The sequence below is a fragment of the Rattus rattus genome, chromosome 4 (genome assembly GCF_011064425.1).
Source record: "Rattus rattus isolate New Zealand chromosome 4, Rrattus_CSIRO_v1, whole genome shotgun sequence".
Taxonomy (NCBI): domain Eukaryota; kingdom Metazoa; phylum Chordata; class Mammalia; order Rodentia; family Muridae; genus Rattus; species Rattus rattus.
Window position 1 is genome coordinate 114,398,236 of NC_046157.1, and position 18,594 is coordinate 114,416,829.

The following is an 18,594-nucleotide window of genomic DNA, read 5'->3' on the forward strand; positions in this document are numbered from 1 at the left end:
AGGCCACTCCTCCAGACGCTAGGCCTACCTTGCGTTTCCTCTTGGATTTTGGCAAAGTCTTTTCAGCAGGTGTGTCTAATGCATGGCTGGCTGGGGTACTGTCAGTGTCCTTGGCTGCAGGAGCGCTCAAGACCCCAGGCTCCTGGGACAGGTGTTCTGGGATCCTGGAAAGGAGTGTCAGGTCAATTTTGACCCAGAGAGACCTGACCTCATCACTGTCCTTTAGTGGAGAAAGCAGTTCATTCCTGCCAAAGGGGACCAGTGTGTAGAACTGTTCCTCTAGCTCCTTGGCAATGTCACTGGTGGTCCTGGCGTTGATGGAGCCCACAGAGGCTCGGGAGGTGCTGCTGCTGCTGCTGCTGCTGCTGCTGCTGCTGTTGTTGCTGGTGGCCTCCTTCAGCCTCTGTTCACTCCCGGTGGTGCTTGGAGCCTTGGACAGGATGTACTCCTCTTGCTCTGACTCCAGGTCTGAGTCCGAGGAGGAAGAGGAAGACGAAGATTCTGTTTCAATAAACTCCTTGGATTTAGGGACAATTCTGCTCAGCCCCCGCGTGCGACGCTTCTCACAGGTCACTGAGGAGCGCAGCTCCTTGCGGTGGCCTGTCCTGCTGTTACCACAGGGCCTGGTTTTGGGGGGCTCTAGGGGTCCCACTACGCTCGCCCCCAGCGTGTCTGGGGCCACTGGCTCCTCTGGCCGGTGGCAGTTGGCACCGTCCCCAGCTGAGGTCCTCTCCGTGCGCCTGGTGGGCTTCTTGCCTGCTGACCTGCGGGTGGGCGCGGGCGCACTCTCTGTGGGTGCGTTGGACACCGCGGGCGGCGGGGCAGCTGCGGTCACAGCCACCGCAGCGGGCGGGGACTTTTGCTTGACACTTTTGCTTCCAGGGACCTTGTTTGCGGTCCTCGGCCGCTGCTCCTCCTTGCAGGCAGTCTTGAGCTCCTTGTCCCTCAGGCTGGCTTGGCAGATCTCAGGAAGTTTCCCGCAGTCTTGCCCTTCATCTTTCACAGGCGTGTAGTATTGATTCCTTTCCGGGCCATGGCTTTCATTTTGGATCAGAATTGGCGGCTTGTGAGGATTAACTTTGTTCAGCCATTTATCCAACTGCCACTTGTTCGAGGACGCAGGTTCGGCCTGAAAACAGAAAACCCGGGACAAACAACACGGCTTTTATAACAGGCTCACTTGAAAGGGGCCCTGGCTGTTTTGATCTTGACATTCTCTGCTAAGCAAAAGAAAATTGAATGGGCTGGCAACAAACAAAATAGAAACGCAGGTATGTGGGGCAGCGCTCTGCTGGCACAGAGGATGCCCAGCCGGCCCCTGGCTTCTCCGAAACCACGAAGCAGTTTCAAGTCCACTTAACAAACCAACAGGAAAGCACCGAACCTCCCCAGCTCACCCCTAGAACTTCTAAGTATTACAGTCAGTTATGTGTATCCAGATAGATCATTCCACGAATATTTGCACATATACGCCCAAATTTGAGATTAAATCTGAGATTTTGTGAATTTATCTGGGAGGCCCTGAGCATTAAAACGTTCTTTCTTTCTTTCTTTCTTTCTTTTTCTCTCTTTCTTTCTTTCTTTCTTTCTTTCTTTCTTTCTTTCTTTCTTTTTGTCACCTTTGGGAAAATAGCAAATAATTTATGCAGAGAAGCAAGTAGGCCGCAGGTATTAAACAAGAGCAGCGATATTGAAAAAGCTGCCCGGTGTGCCCTGTAGGCCCTGGCAACCTGAGTCCACCCCCAGCCTGCTTCTGTCAGCTCTGCCAGGAATGTCTGGACACAGGAGACTCAGAAACCGTTCCTTGAGGCAGTTTTTCTAACTTACAGCAAATCATGGGTGTCACAGTTTTAAAACTCTGACCTACAGACCAGCTCATGCAGAGGGTGCACGGAATTCTAGGGAACAGAATAGGAGAGGCCGGGTTGACACTCCTCCCCACAGAAGTCTACGGTTTTAAGCTGAGTCTGTAAGGGTTTATGTTCCAAAGAGGCTAAAAATGAATATTTCACAGAGGATGTTGGTTTCTAATAAAAGCTCAGGTTTGTAATGCTAGGATTTAATAAGGTAAATAGGAACGGTGCCTCTTGAGAGGCAGTGGAACTTCAGTCACAGCTTTCTAATCTGTGACTGAGGATGACATGGGTCAAACATTTGAAGACTCACAGAATTATTGCCTTAATGTTTCCTCTCTGGTCTCTCCTCTCTGAATCCACTGCATGCACTACTTCAGGGACCAGACAGGAGCCTAGAGTGTAAGTTTTCGACTTTCCTAATGCTGTGACCCTATAATGCAGTTCCTCATGCTGTGGTGACCTCGCCCCCACCCCCAGCCCCAGCCATACAATTATTTTCATTGCTACTTCCTAACTGTAATTTTGCTACTGTTATGAATCACAAAGTAAATTTCTATGTTTTCCGATGGTCTTAGGTGACCCATGGGCAAGGGTCATTTCATCTCCAAAGGGGTCATGAGCCACAGGCTGAGAATTACTGACCTAGAACAAGCTTGTCTGTCTTGGTCAGGTCTATCACCTACCTATCTACCTACCTACCTTACTCATCATTTATCTCCAATCTACCTATAATCTATCTATCTATCTATCTATCTATCTATCTATCTATCTATCATCTATCTATCAATCATTGATCAGTCAATCTACCTATCTATCTACTTGCTGGCCTACCTATCTACCTAACCTACTCATCATTTACCTCCTGTCTGTCAGTCTGTCAGTCTGTCTGTCTGCCAATCACTCACCTGCCACCAATCTGCCAATCATCTATCATTGAGATGGTGCACCGGGCCTTGCACATAGCAGGCAAACAACACCCCTGACCTCCACTTAGAGGCAGAGTCAGTCAGGTTCTTCCCTGTGAGAGAGAGGTGTTGCTGTCGTACCCTCCTTCGCATTTATTTTCCCATAATGAGGTGCACATGGACAGCAGAGTTGGGGCTTGGCTGTAGTTGCAGATGGAAGTGGGCAAGGGGAGGGCTGTGTCGGAGACACTAGGGTACTAGACAGGCCCACAAGGGGTGAGGGCACAAGGCTCTTGGAGGTGGGAAGCCCCCGATCACACTGGGGGATGGAGCGAGTGTGTCACCAACCACAGCTGTGGTGGGGAGCAGGGACACCCCGCTGGTCACTCTTAGCAGATGACATCTGCCAGGTCTCCTTATTCAAATGCTTGGGGCCAGGACTCTTTGAGCTTTATGTTATTCTTAGATTTTGGAATATTTGTATATAATTATGAGATCACTTAAGATGGAACCCAAGTCTAAGGGTAGAAGTCACGACACTTTATACATATCTGATTGCATGAGAGTACATGCGTGTATGCATGTGTGTGTTTGTATGTGTACATGCCTAAGCATGTTTGTGTACACACCACAGCATGCATGTGGAAGCCAGAGACAAGCTCAGGTGCCAGTAATCATCTTCTGCCTTGTGACTCGGGCTCTCTAGTGTTGTCTCTGTTGCTGAGGACTGGCTGGCTTCCTTCCTCCTCCCCATCTCACTGCGGAAAGCCTAGGATTGCAGAGTGACCATGCCTGGCTTTCTGTGGGTCTGGTTCTCAGCCCCTCACCTCGTGCAGCAAACACTTCACTTGCAGAGCTATCCCTGCCCCTTGGTGGTAAGTTCACGGTTTGAATGTGTACACACAACTGAGTGTTCTGCTGTGGAGTTTCCCACCAGTGCCCTCAGGGCAGCGTTCAGCAGGTTGCAGATTTTAGAGCATCTGGGTCGGGGTACTCAAGTTATTACCTTCCTGCTACGTCTGAGTGTTACATGTGGTTCTCTGTCTTTTTGCTGTTTGTTTCTTTGTTTCGGTGGCTTCTCAGGAGAAAGAGGAGCAGGGGAGCTTGTGGAGGACTGGGTGAGGTTGCAATGGCCGCAAAGGGGGCGGTAGGAACAGAACCGTTCTTGCCAAAGGGACCAGAACTTAGTAAATAGCCTTGGTTGGCCTTGAACTTCTGACCCTCTTTCTTCCACCTCCCAAGGGCTAGAGTTCCATGTGAGCCCTAATATCTATATCTATATCTATATCTATATCTATATCTATCTATCTATCTATCTATCTATCTATCTATCTATCTATCTATCTATCTATCTCTGGTTTATAGAGTTTTGGGAATCGGACCCAGGGCTTCATGCACGCTAGACAAGCAGTCTACCAACTGAGTTGCAGCTACAGCTGTTTGAAAGCTAATCTGAAGACTATCATCCATGCTGTCCGAGTTTGTTTCCCCTAAATGCTCTGCGCCATGTTTTGGTGTCCCCAAGGGAGTGCTGTGTGGAAGCAGGAGGGGCCTCACAGAACCAATGTGTGTAACCAAGAGGGCTCAACCGCTAGACGGAGCACAGAACTCATGCTAACTTGTGCTGCATTTGGTCCCCATGCCCTCCAGGTTTCCTCAGCTCTTGTGTGGGGGCAAACACGGCTGTGTGTGTGAAGAGTCATGTTGGAACTTCAGGGTGGGACCACTGAGAGTGAACTGTAGAATCTTGAACATTTAGGAATGGGCCCATTGCCAGAGGTACTCTGGGGTCATTTTTTTTCCTCTTGTGCTTCAGAGCTGAATGAAATCAGTGTGAAGTATCATTTTCAACACATCACGAAATCACATTCCCTTCCTCAAGGGTCTACAATAACCTCCTATTGCCTCTTAGACAAAACCCGAATTCCCAGACTGGCGTTCAAGAGCCATCAACCTGGAATCGTTTATCATTGCGGGAGCACCTACAAAATGCCTCCCACTTTGCATAGATCATCCAGTTCAATCTTTACAGATGAGAAATGTTCTCTGTAATTTGTAGTCGAGGCTTTGGAAAGGCTCCGTGATATGACAAGGCTGCTTGCCCAGGCACGACTAACCTCATACTTGACTATCAGGTGTATAGAGGTGTGCAGTGTGTGGAAAGGTTCTAGGCACAGGCTGCCTCCCTCCTCCAGGACTCTCAGAGTAGCCTTCTGTAAGGGATCTCGGTCAAAAGATTGAAATGTCAATCCTGAACCTAAAATGAGGGTTTTAGATAGACTTTTTTTTTTTTTAAAGACAAAACGTGACTCTTGCAAACAATGTCTGTGGCCTCTATTACACCAGACAGCATAGTCTTTGGGTGTTTGCTTCCTGGGTGTGTGACTCGTAGCTTCAACGTCATCCACACCACTTTTGGGCTAGGGCCCTGTCCTTTTAACTGCCTTGCAACAGTCATGCCAGGTCTGGGAGCTTGATGGCTACGCTTCTGCTCTCAACAAAAGAACTACATATACCTCTGTTCCTCACGGATGAGGGAGGAGTGCTACAGCGGAAGCTAGCACAGTAGAGGAGAGACCACTCTGGTCATGGAATCTCAAATAACAGGTAATCAGGGGAAGACAAAGACTTCGAAGCCTATCCCACAACCACGTGCTGGTGATGCCCCATCTCCTGAGGTGTTACTGAGGTTTCTGCCCTGACTTTGTGTCTGTTTCCTGGAGGTTCCCTGCCTTGCATGCAGGGCTGCAGCTCTCTCCCCTGATTAGTCTTCTGCCCGATTCACATACAAGGTCTCCATGCACACCCTCACTTCTTCTCCTCTTTCACAGTACACACCGCCACGCCCCCAGAGGAGTGTGGTTAGCGAGAGGCTGAGCAGCCATTAGCAGGACAAAAGTGCTGCACGCTCCTGCTGGTTGCAAAGGGGAATCTGCATTGTTCTTATCTGTCGGAGTCTTCCTTGAAGATCTGCATTGGTTAGATCCACCAGGGAAGAGCCACAAGGGGATAAAAAGGTTTAGCACAATATCTAGGTCAGGGGAGGGGGACTATCCAATATAAGAAGAGTTAACCTGCTCCATCCAAGAACTCATAGGATGTGACCAGGGTCTTTCTACAGGGACTCTGGTCACTCCGGACCAGGGAACCCTGTGCGCTGTCAGCGTGGCAACGGCATAGGCAGCTTCCAACCCTGAGAAGCAATGGCATGAATGAGCCCATGCCCAATGCCAGGAAAGCCTCTGAGAGAAAAACCAACTGAAAAATTAGTGCAGCATAGGCCAGCCCAGAGGCAATTCACAGTGATGTGCATGTTGGTGGGCTCTCCTGTGTGGGCTCGACAACCTAGTCCGGCCATGCTGCAGTGATCTGTACACAGAAGTGGTGTTCCGCAACCGTGTTCATAAAGAACAGTTCTTTTTTTTTTTTTCTTTTTTTTTTGGAGCTGGGGAAGCGCTCTACCACTAGCTAAATCCCCAACCCCCATAAAGAACAGTTCTTAGGGGCCTCCGTGGGGCACAGGTTTTCTAAGCACTGCTGGAAGGAGACCGTACATACACCAGAACACGAATGCTTCTGCTTCCTCTACTCCCATGAAAGGTGGTCTGGAAGAGAAGTGAGGGCCAAGGCTGTTTGCTTTGAGGCAGTGTAAGTGTGTCTGAGGGGTGGACTGAGGAGTGTAGCTATTGGAGCTGACCTCTCATGAGAGGCTTGTAATACAGGGCTCCATGCTGTCTGACAGGTGGTCCAGACCAGCCACGTCTTAGGGACGCAGTGTCTTGCTGCTACCCAGCACTGCGATGTTCGTCTGCCTACAAACTGTTCCCCCACCCATACCCCCATAACGTGTCTATGTAAACTTTGGGGGAAAAACGCTCAGAGAACCTGACTCTTATTCCAATGAGTACATGTCCCTTGCCGACAGACAGGGACACAGAGTAGTGTGGTTAATGCATAACTCAGTGTCTGCCTTCTCTCTGTACAGAGAAGGAAGTGGATACCTCACATGCTCCCTAAGAATTTCAGAGGTCCCCCCTCTTTGGCCAGGGACCTCTGAGATTCTGAGAAAGAAACAAGAGCCTCCATCCATCTCCTGAATTTCTGGGCTTGATGCCGTTAGAGAAGTGACCTGGCTAAACCCTAGGAAACCCAGGAGCCCCAGGATGTGAGTTCAATGTAAAACCAGGACTTGTCACTTGTGATTTTATCCAGCGAAGTCATAAAGAGGAACCTGGACAGAAGGCACTTGATGGACCCCATCTGTTCACCCCCACCCCCAGCTCCTGCACCGTCCTGGGATCCAGTACTGTCTTTCATCTCTTTTACGCTCCTTCCTTCTCCCCTTTTCCTTTCTGGCAATGGGGGTTGAACCCAGGGCTTGGTGCACGCAGGCAAATACTCTGGTCGTGATTCCGACTCCAGCTACACTCTTTCTTATCATTCAGTATTCTGAACTCTCTCAAAAAACTGCAGTACAAGGTGGACATGAATAAAGTCCAATTACCTCCTGGATCTTATTCTCTTAATTCCTGGATTTTTCTGTTTCAAATAACATTCACCATGGGAATGTTAGCTCTGGGCAGACATTCCCAGGCCAACATGGAGCACTGTGACTGCTGGTCCACAAATGCTTGTTGAGTGAATACTGAATGCATACACGAATGACGAGGGTGGGGTCGTGGCTTAGATTCTGGGAAGAGCCAGGTTAAAGTGAATCGGTTAGCGCTGCTGAGGCCTTTGCTCTTATGTGTACAGACAGAGGCAGACACAGAGACGCAGAGAGAGCTGGGCAGGCAGGAGAGCACTTGGTGGAGAGGTGAGACAACACTAGGGAGGAGGCTAATTTTAGGATGAATGGTAAGTTTTGCCCTGAAGCAGAGAGGTGCTGAGGAGGGAAGAAGGTTGTGTAGACATAAAACAAAACCGAGCAGGGGCGTGGGGAACCCTCTGTGAACCTGGAACTGGGACTTAACCGGGAGGACGTGGCGCCGGGATGACGTCGAGATTACGTCGATATGATGTCAGGATTACGCCGTGCTCTACAAAGTGCTCCTTTTTCACCGCCAGACTTTTCACTGCATATTTTTTCCTGCATATTTAGGAATTTGGCCCCTTGGATGTCACAGAGGAGTGTGAACAAAGCCTTTCACCCCACGATCGACAGTGATGTCAACTGTTTATAGTCTCAGGAGGAAACTTTTTACTCACTGCTTAGAAACCGAAGCCCACCCTTTCGGCTCCACAGGTCTAAGGACTGGGGTCTCCGCCCTCACCTAAGAATCTCTGGGCTCTGAATTACCGTTTATATCCCCTTTCCACTGAAAGTAGAAACGGCAATGTTTTTATTGCTACCTTTTAATGTTTTTATATGAGGCACCTAAATCTTCCCTTTAGATACCGGTCACAGCTGTAAAAGGTTTCATTATTATTTGTAGGTGGATGCTAATTTCCCCCTTTATATTTTCACAAAGAAAACACAATAAAGGGGGTTTTATTAATATTTATAGCCCCATCCTTCTGATCCGTGACAAACTGCAGAAGGGTAATATTCTAAGCATGCCCAATGCATAAAACTCGTTGGTCTGTGATTTACGGGTGGTTCACACTTCCCAAGTGACAAACTTCTCTTGCCTGGTATGACCCCGAGGGGGAGAGACCCCAGCCGTAGGTTATTTCCTGTCAGTGATGTTTATAGCATATGTGGAGATTTCTGGAGGCCAAACAGCGATTTTTTTTTTTTTTTGACAGTAAAAGCTGATGCTTTGTATATGAAAGGAAGCAGTGTCATCAGGAGACAGGGAGGAGAGGACACAGTGGGGAATAGAGCGGGGACCCTAAACCCAACAGCTTGTTCCAGGCTGGGGACAGCGGGAGGGTGGGGGTAAGCAGTCAGGATGAAAAGCCAGGGCTGGGGACTCCATGGCCTGGAGCCAGCAGCTGCTGCCTACCTCGGGGCTGGAGCAGTGCGGAGGCTTGCTGCCCTCGCTCTCGCTCTCGCTGGAGCTGCTCTCCGTCTCGGAGTCGGAGCCGGAAGTGCTTTCTGAGTCGCTGGAGGAGCTGCTGCCGCCGCTGCTGCTGCTGCTGCCCTTGCTGGATGGCGCCGAACCTCTACAGTTGGTCTGCTGGACCACGGAGCTGCCAGTCCACCAGGCCCCCCAAGAAGGAAAGGGGAAGAGAGCCAAGTAAGCAAACAGGAAACATCAGCGGGCTGCCATCCTGGCAAAGGAAAGGAAGGGGAGGCACAGGCTGCACACATCTGTCAAACGGGACCTGGACCCAGGACAACCATCAGGGCCCAGAGCAGCCAAAACCAGACAAAATAAGACCCGGAAATAAACCGAGAGCGAACAGTGCCCACTCGCCGCCGGGCAATAGTCTGATGTGTGGCTACTTAGAGGGAGGTGCTGTGGTGTCCTCGGCTTATTTCAATGTCGCTGCTGCTCTGAGAATGGATTTTCAAAGGCATCTCGGACTCCGAAAACCCACACGGGTTCAAGAAAATTCGAAGACCTCAGGATATTTTGCAATCCGTCAAAAGTAACTCTGATTTTGCTTTAGAGGAAAATGTCTAACGGTGGGGAAACTGTAGGAAGGGCTCAGGGTTCTGCTGTGAACCTTTATGGCTGCTGGAAGCTTCCACCGACCTGGGGACTGTCAAAAGTTGGACATCTTGCTTCACTCTTTTTTTCCCCAGTGTAGAGTCCAGTGCTGAAGTCATTATGGGCCCTGGCATGGTGTGTGAGCAGCTTTGGAGTCTTTCACAACAGTTAAAATAAGTCACTCCTCTACGGATAGAAACTGCATTGGCTGACACCTGATAATTACACATGTGCTAGATACTGGTCACAGCTGTAAAAGGTTTCATTATTATTTGTAGGTGGATGCTAATTTCCCCCTTTATATTTTCACAAAGAAAACACAATAAAGGGGGTTTTATTAATATTATAGCCACGTCAACCCTATATTTTCAACAGTAAAATCTGATCATACTTTCTTCAAGACTTATTTATTTATTATATATAAGCACACTGTAGCTGTCCTCAGACACCAGAAGAGGGGATCCGATCCCATTACAGATGGTTGTGAGCCACCATGTGGTTGCTGGGATCTGAACTCAGGACCTCAGGAAGAGCAGTCAGTGCTCTTAACCCCTGAGCCATCTCTCCAGCCACCCCCGTACTTTCAAATAGTAATTCTCCATCCACAAAAATTCAGACATCGCACATCCATCAGAGAATGCATAAGCCGAAAAGAAAATGTTAGTGCTCACAGGTTATTCAACCCTTTCCAGGCGGAGGTGTCCCTCTTAGGTTAAATTCTAAACTCAGAAAAGTGCTGGTCGCTTTTGAAGAGCTGAGTCGGCAAAGAGTTGCTGGCAAAGAGTTCCCAACTGTGACCTCAGCTTCGGCAGGACTGACCTCCACTGAAGGTGCTGCTTTTGTGCTCCTTATGGTGTCAAGTGCCAGGGGGACTGGACATGGTATAGGACCCCTTTCAACCATTCCTCTTTGTGGAAGCCGGGAGGAGGGATAAACTGGAGTCTCTGCTTCTCTTATAGAAGCCACAGGAAAGAAGCCATCTTGGGGACTCTGGCACTAAAAAGCACCTTTCTGGATAGCAGCAGAGTTAGGAGAGATTGGAGTCCACGCATAAACAACCCCATTGGTTTTTCACTCCTTCCTGCCAACGCCATGCAGGGTCCATCCACGGATACTATCTGCCCGAATCCTTCAACATCAGCCAACTGCAGGCTCACACATTGTGTCGGCTGCAGAGATTTTTGTTTTTATTCTGTCATTGGTGTCTGGTATCAAGGAAAGATTTTAGATTTTGAGATGGAGGGGAGAAGGGATAGTTCATACTCAAAGGACTAAAATATATTTTTTTCCTAAGGATGAAAATCTACCTCTTAGTTGGCTGAATGGAAGTGTGTGTGGGGGCAGGGGCTTATATACAGCTAACATGAACACCTGGGATTCACACTAATAGGTTTTTTTTGTTGGCCCCCTAGAACACTGGACACTGGGACAGACAGACAGACACACACACATACACACACACACACACACACACACATAGCATGTGGCACCATGCTACCAGACAGGCATAAGTACTGCTATGGTTGAATGAGCTCAAATCCCAGAAATCTCAGAGGTTTGAGAATGGTAGGAGTGGAGTTAGCCATTCCCTAACTCTCTGTACCTGGTCTGGAACTTGTAACCATGACACCCCACTGAGAGGACCACCACGGGCACTCAGTCACAAGGTGTAGCACCTGGAGTTCTTCTCCATGCTAATGGGGCTCAAGATAGCCTTCCCTTCCTGGGTATTCCTTCCCCACAAAAGATATATAATCCCTGAGTTATCACAAATAAATTGTATGTGTTTACATCCTCTATGAAATAAAGGAATATGAACAAGCAAGGATTGCCTCAAAGAACTGCTTCATTAAGCATTGACGAGGGGAAGGCCTTCCACTAAAGAGATGCTCCCGAGGAAGGAAGGCTTTCTCTCCTCCAGCCCCTCCACTACACCTGGCCCTCGCTCCCAATCAGACTGGATTCCACTCATCCAGGTCTCTCTGCCTTGCACGATGGCACCTTGAGGGAGAAGGTAGACCTTGGAACCTCAGGTCCTATTCCTTCTCCCAGTGGTAAGCATCAGCTGGGTGCCTAGAGTGAAGATTGGGGTCCACTATGGACTCTCCATTTCAGACTTTGCCCTGCCTCCTCTGGTGCTTCCCCTCCCGCCACAGCAGAGAGAAGAAGGATGCAGTATATCACGCGCGCGCGCACACACACACAGACACACAGAGACACACAGATACACACAGAGATACACATACACTCAGATACACACAATTCAGACATACACATACACACACAGACACACCCATACACTCAGACATATGCAGACACACACACAGAGACACACACACATACACACAGACATATACACACAAAGACACAGACACACACACAAACATACATACACACACACAGACATATACACACTAGACACATAGACACAGACACACATATAGAGACACATACAGACACACACACATACACATGCAGAGATACACACACGGACCCACACTTAGATACACACACACATACACGCAGAGATATACACACAGACCCACACATAGATACGCAAACACAAGACACACACACACACACACACACACACACACACACACACACATCAAAACCAACAAAACCACAAGCTACACGTGGTCCAGAAGCATTTTCCTCATTAAGGAGATGGTGGAAACAGGGAGCAGGGAAGACAAACTCTTTACCATGCTCTAGAGCAGTGGCTTTCAACCCCTGGATCATGACTACTTTGGGGAGGGAGCCAAGCCACCCTCTCACAGGGGTCCCCTAAGATCACCGAAAACACTGATATTTACACTGCAGTCTACAACAGTAGCACGATTACAGTTATGAAGTAGCAATGAAGTAATTTTGAGGTTAGAGATCACCAGGACCTGAGGAGCTGTACTAAAGGCCCACAGCATTAAGGTTGAGAACTGCTACTGTGCTCTGCAGACAAGGAAACAAAGATGATTTTGATTGGCTTTGTAAAACCATGGTCAATGCCCTCAGTAAGCACACATAAGTGTTTGGATTCATACATAGACCTTGCAAATGCAGCCAAGGCCTCAGCGTGGGTGGAACTCCTTGTGGCCTGTACCACAGGGTGAGGCACTGTCTTTTGAAAAGAGGAGCTTTCATGTCTGGGGGTGCCCGTCACACAGCCACAGGCTGCCTTCCTCTGTCACTACCCCCTCTTCAAGGACGAGAAACAGCAGCCCAGGACGGTGCAAACACAATGGTCTGAGGTAGGTTGGTAGAAAAGCCTTGCACAGCTATGTTTCTCTACCCTGAACAAACAAATGTATTTTAAATGGAAATTTTACTGGCATAACTACTAAAAAAAAAAAAAAACCTGGGAGAACCAAGGGCACAGATTTTTCTTCACACTTGGCTTGTAAGAGCTGAGAGATTCACAATACGTCTGGGATCAGAAGTGAAGGCGCAGACAGTCCTTTTATGACGGGTGTTTGACTCCGAAGTTTGGGTTTAATGGTGGGGTGTGACAGCACCATGTACTCAGTAGAAAATGCATGCGAAATGTTCAGTTTGAATCTTCCCCTGGGCTTGTGACTTGTCCTCTGGAGATGCTGGGTGTTGGTAGCGAAGTTATCACAAGGGGACACAGCCGAGGCTCTATGGTTGGTAGTGTTCATAGATTAATATGTTAACAATCAACACTGCCTTCAGCTATAGAGGAATGTATCTGGATGTAGTCCCAGAGGAAGCAGAAGAATGTTTGGTATTCATGTTCATCTGATCTGAGGAGAGAACACATAGCCAGAAAACACCTATGTCTAGAGAGTGCTTAGAAGGACTCCTCTGGATATCTGGCTGAGAGATCTAACCATTGAATCCTGTTCCACAGGGAGAGTTCTGCTGAGTGGCCTTTGCACGCATCCCTGGGGAACCATTGGTCACCCTGGCCGGCAGCCAGCGACTTCTCTTGCCCTGAGTGCACGCAGCTGTGCCTAGGCCAGGCTGGCAGTGGGGATGGGGGGTTACAGACAAAGGGATGGTCACCCCTACAGATGAACACTCAAAGAAGAATTAGCTCAGAATATCGAGGAAGGTTTTAGAGCCACAGAATTCAGGGGGGAAAAGTCAGAAAGACCTTCTTGAAAGGCAATCATAGGCTTACACTTAGAATCCCCAAAGGAAAAGGCCAGCACACACCTGGGTGCTATGCTTACTAGGGATGCTTTGAAAAGTAGACTAGAAGGTCTAAACTTGCCAAGTTTGGCTCTCCAAGCATCCATCTACAAGCCGGGAAGGTGCCATGGTTTACCTGTAATCTTAGCACCTGGGAGGCAGGGCTGGCATCCTCTAGCAAGCTAACTAGATCAGCTAAACTAGCAATCTCTAGGTTCAGTGGTCAGGGAGACCCATTTATTTTCAGTAAAGTAAGATAAAGATCTATCAAGGAAGCTACTCAATGTCAGCCTTGACCTCCACAAGCAAGCACACACACACACACACACACACACACACACATACACACACACACACACATACACACACACACACAAACATATACCCTATGTGTGTAAACACACATACATGTGAAAAAAAGGTTGACACAGGAGAAGTTTTTCTGAATTGATTACACAGATGGTTGGCATGACAACACAACTTTGTGTGATTCTTGTGTTATCTACTAAGGTCTGGACCATATCCTATTGGAAGAGCATGGAGACACTGACTCTGAAGACATGAAAATGTATCTGAAATTATGGAATCATCTTTGTATCTGCTGGATGGGTGTTATACACCCGGAACCCCAACACTCAAGAGGTAGAGGCAGGAGGATCACAAGTTTTAGGCTGGCTTGGGTCAAAACAAAAACCCAAACACCAGCCTCCCCTGAACAGAACCAAACCAAACAAAGCCCCTCCAAATTAAAAGCAAAGTCTTTGGGTCACTAGAGCTTAGCACAGCTTGGCACAGTTGAGTATCCACAGGCAATTACAGAATGAATAAATAAATGGAGAGCCCCCATCAGTGATTTAATTGATGTTGACAAACCAGATCTCATTTTCATGAAGTTATGGTCTCCTGGCTCTAGCAACACAAACGTGAGAGGGATCCAGCACCTCATGCTCTCTTCCAATTCTCAAGACTTTTTCCTTTCAGAGAATATGTTCTAAAATGAATTATAAATTCCATTTACTATAACGTAAGCAGGCTCCCCAGGAGAGTTTGTTTCTGCTTTCTGTTGATTTCATGAACCGGTCTGCTGGTGTTGTGAGTGTCCAGACTCAAATATTTCAAACACACCTTTGAGAGATGCCCGGCTTTATTCTGGGGAATGTGTTTGCCAAATCCCTGCCTTAGTCCACACTGACACATCCCTTCTAGAATCTGGCCCAGGCCGAGTCTACATAGATGCTGAATGCAAAAGACACCTCCCAGACCTCACAGTTAAGACTCAAGGTTTCAAGTCTGCCTGAATAAACGCCCCCAGGGTGTCACAGCTTCCTAGGGACAAATGACAAGGGAGGGGATCCTGACACACATGCTATAGACCCGGAGGCTAGTAAATACTTAATGCCTTTCTCAAGGACTCTGTAAGAACTCAACAAACATGTCCTTTGCAAGCCACCACTAGGGCCTGGGTGATGGTGGTCCCTCAGGGTTAATATCTCCACTGAGAGCAGCTGGTCTAAAGTTTCCTCATATTGGAAGTGAGCTGAGCAAGCAGGCTGAAGCACTTCACTGTGGACAGGATACCCTTCCCAGATCTAAACTGATGGCACTGCAGGTTTATACCAAATCTTGGTTGTTTTCATTCCCCGGGGAGCAACTTCTGTATTTTGCATGACTTTTGATGATCCCCACTCTTGTGTCACTAGCAAGCCTCCAGCTCCATTTTGACGTGTCTGTCCCTGTACCATGACCAGTGTCCGTCCATCTTTCACCATCTTGGTGGCTGTGCCCCATCCAAGCTGTTGGCTTTGCACATGCTATATCCTGTGTCAGAAGTCCTTTCTCCCTTTCTTCTGGTTCTCCCTTTTACTCTTCTCTGAGGACCGAGACACAGTGATACAATGCCCTGGATGTAACCAATACTCTTTCCTCTGGGTTTCTCTAGCACATTGTTCATTGAGCTCCTGACTCTGTTGAGGATGGAATCATTGGATGATCTGGGTCATAAGAAGATCTACCATAAACAGATCCCAAATAAATGTAGCTATGAGCTCAAGAGATGTACATACCCTTCCCCCACAGTTTGTTTGTTTTTGATACTTTGGGGATGCCTAGGATTCCACTAGGTTTCTATTTACCTACAGGTTGAAAATGGAAAGGCCAACATAGAAGGCAAGCTGCATAGAAGAGTACAGGCAGGTTGTCTATTGTCCAGTGGCATAATCCTGGACCCTGGGCTCGCCAATGGGGAAGTTGTAAGGCTGGAGGACCTTGAAGAGCTTAATGTGCCCCTGTCCCCACAATCTCTCTGATATATAATTGTGAGACTCCAGTGGTATAAGATGTTTAGACCTTCCAGAGGGAACCCCCTGTCCCAATGGTTGTATCAATTCTCCTGATTTGAAAATACTAATATGAAGTTTTAACAACAGGTTTCATTGCATTGTAGCATTAAAAAAACACCTGTAGGCCAGGGCACAGGACTGAGAATCACAGTTGATAACCGGTAAGTACTTTGAAAGTGTGAGTGGCTCCAGTTAGAGCCATCAGACTGAGAGATATTCAGCTATAATTTCACAGGGATTCAGATAAGCAGGCAAGCACAACAAATTATTGTTCATGGCCTGCCTTTAAAAAAATTAGTATTATTTTCTTATTTGTGTGTGTGATGTATCAGTACCATGTGTCTATTTGTGCACACAGAGGCCAGAAGGCATTGAATTCTCTAAAGAAGGAATTACATGCAGCTGTGTTCTGGTGCTGAGAACCAAGCTCTTAGCTCTTCCTTTTAATCATTGGGACATCTCTCTGACTTCCATATAAAATATATGTATATATATGACTTCCATAATATATGTATATATATATATATTGCATTTTGAGATAATTAGTATGTCACTGGAAACTGTAACAATAGTAGTGATCTTCCATGTGTCCTCCGCCCAGTTTTCCCCAGTGGTTATATCTTAGGTAATAAGATAGATCAACATAGCAAACCAGAAAATGGCAATGGCACAGTGTGGGTGTAGTTCTGGGTGGTCCTAAACCAGAAAATGGCAATGGCACAGTGTGGGTGCAGCTCTGGGTTGTTTCGCATGTTTGGATTCCTGCCAACACATGGAGGAGCCATCACTAAGCTCTATCTAAGAACCATGGCTTCTTCTCTGCCTCTGCTAGAGCCGTGCCAATTCCTGGCAATCATTGATTTGTTCTCACCTCTAAAACTATGTTGTTTTGTAAAGTACACTTTATATAGTCTAAGTCCTTTTAAAGATCAGATTTATTCCAGTCACCTTACCTATGGGTGTATCACTTTAAAAATACAATCACCACATGTTCTGAGACCCATCCAAGTTACTGAGCATATATACTGAGTAGTATTCCATGGTCATTTAACCATCCACCCATGGAGGGACATTTTGATTGTTTCTAGCGTTATTAAAAATAAAGTTGCTATCAGTGGTTTTGTATAGGGTTTTGTGCAGAAGTAAATATCCATTTCTCTGTGACTAATGTCAAGGAATATGATGACTAAGTTGTATGATAACTGTCATACATTCAAACTCCTTAAACACTTAAAAATTCTTTTTATTTTGTTTAAGTGTTTTGCCTGCATGTATGTATTATGCACATGTTTGGTGGCCTCAGAGGCCAGAAGAGGGTATGGGATCCCCTGGAATTGGAATTACAGATGCTTGCAAGCTATGGGTGCTTGAAATCAAACCTGGGTCCTCTGAAAGACCTCTGAAAGTGCTCCTAATGACTGAGTCATGTCTCCAGATCTTGAATACTTTTAGATTTTCTTTCTCTTTCTTCTGTTATTTGGTGCTAACCTCTCTTGGGAATTGAGGTATTTATCACATTGTCATGTTGCACTCAGTCCCTTGGAACCAGTTTGCTTTTAAGTTCACATAAATCAGCACTAATATTGCTACCTCTTTTTTTATTTAATTTTAATTTTTAAAAAATTAAATAACCTGATACTTGTACATATTTATGAACTGCATGATGATGTTTCAATACATATGTCTACTATGTAATACTCAAATCAGGGGAATGGTATTTCTAATGTTGCTTCAACTATCAGATGCAGCTTATAAAGTCTACAAGATGAAATGTGGAATTAAAATGACTATAATTTATTATATAGATGCATGAAATATAATCATGTAATCATGCTTCTATGTAAATATGTTGTTTTCTGTATATGTCAAGGTCCCTTTTTCCCTCATTGAAGGCCTTCTTTTAGCCATCTTTAGCCTTTAGGCCGAATGTGCTGGTTTTCCTTATGAAGTATCTGCCATCCCAGAAGGATTTCTCTGCTACAGAATGACTGATGGACAGTTTCCTTCCTCTAGCACTTAAGTGTCCAGTGTCCCTGAAATGACTCTGTTTCCCTGACATGCTTGGACTTGTCTCTCACTGTTTAAAAACTATAAAAGACAGGGTCTCATGGAGCCCTGGCAGGCCTCAGACTTATTGTACAGCTCAGGAGGATGGTTTTGATCTCCAGGTCCTTCTGCCTCTGACTTCTGAGTGCTGGGAAAACAGGCATGTGACACCACTGCAGGGTTATGTGGTGCTGGGCTGTGAGCCAAGGCTTCACACATGCTAGGCAAACATCCTAACCACTAGGATGCACATCTAGGCTCAGGTCTTCTGCTGTTGGAAGTTGGACTGTGCTGTGCTGTCTGACTGTTGCTATATACACATCTCTGGGCATGTACTAAGGAGTTTTCAGAAGGGTCAAGGAGAGAAAATGCATGCCGAATGTGGGCCCTGGGTTGAATAAAGGGGGTTGGGGAGTATTCATCTATTTCCTATGGACATACTGTGATCAGTTGCCTCATCTTCCTGCTTCTGTAACTGCAGTTAATCTCTCTACTGTACCTCCCCTGCTACCAATGGACGACTGTTCCCTCAAACTACAGGCTAGGATGAACCTTCCTTTCTTAATCTTAAGCTCACTTTGCCATGTGTTTTGTCTAGCAATGTGAACAGCAACCAACTCATGTGCCTCTCCCTGCGTTTCCTTGGCTTCATCCTACCTGGGGTTCATTTGGCTGCTGGAACCTACAAGCTTATTTG

General features: G+C 47.0%; 1 protein-coding gene across 1 annotated transcript in view; it reads right to left on the minus strand.

Annotated features, from left to right (window-relative positions):
- The window catches only part of Aff3 (AF4/FMR2 family member 3), a 464,232-nt gene that overhangs the window by 31,576 nt on the left and 414,062 nt on the right, over positions 1–18,594 (minus strand). The window contains exons 13-14 of the mRNA XM_032900975.1: positions 8,710–8,896; positions 29–1,129 (exon numbers count right to left, since the gene is read on the minus strand). Of these exons, the coding sequence (XP_032756866.1) occupies positions 29–1,129; positions 8,710–8,896 (1,288 nt within the window). The remainder of the gene's footprint in view (positions 1–28; positions 1,130–8,709; positions 8,897–18,594) is intronic.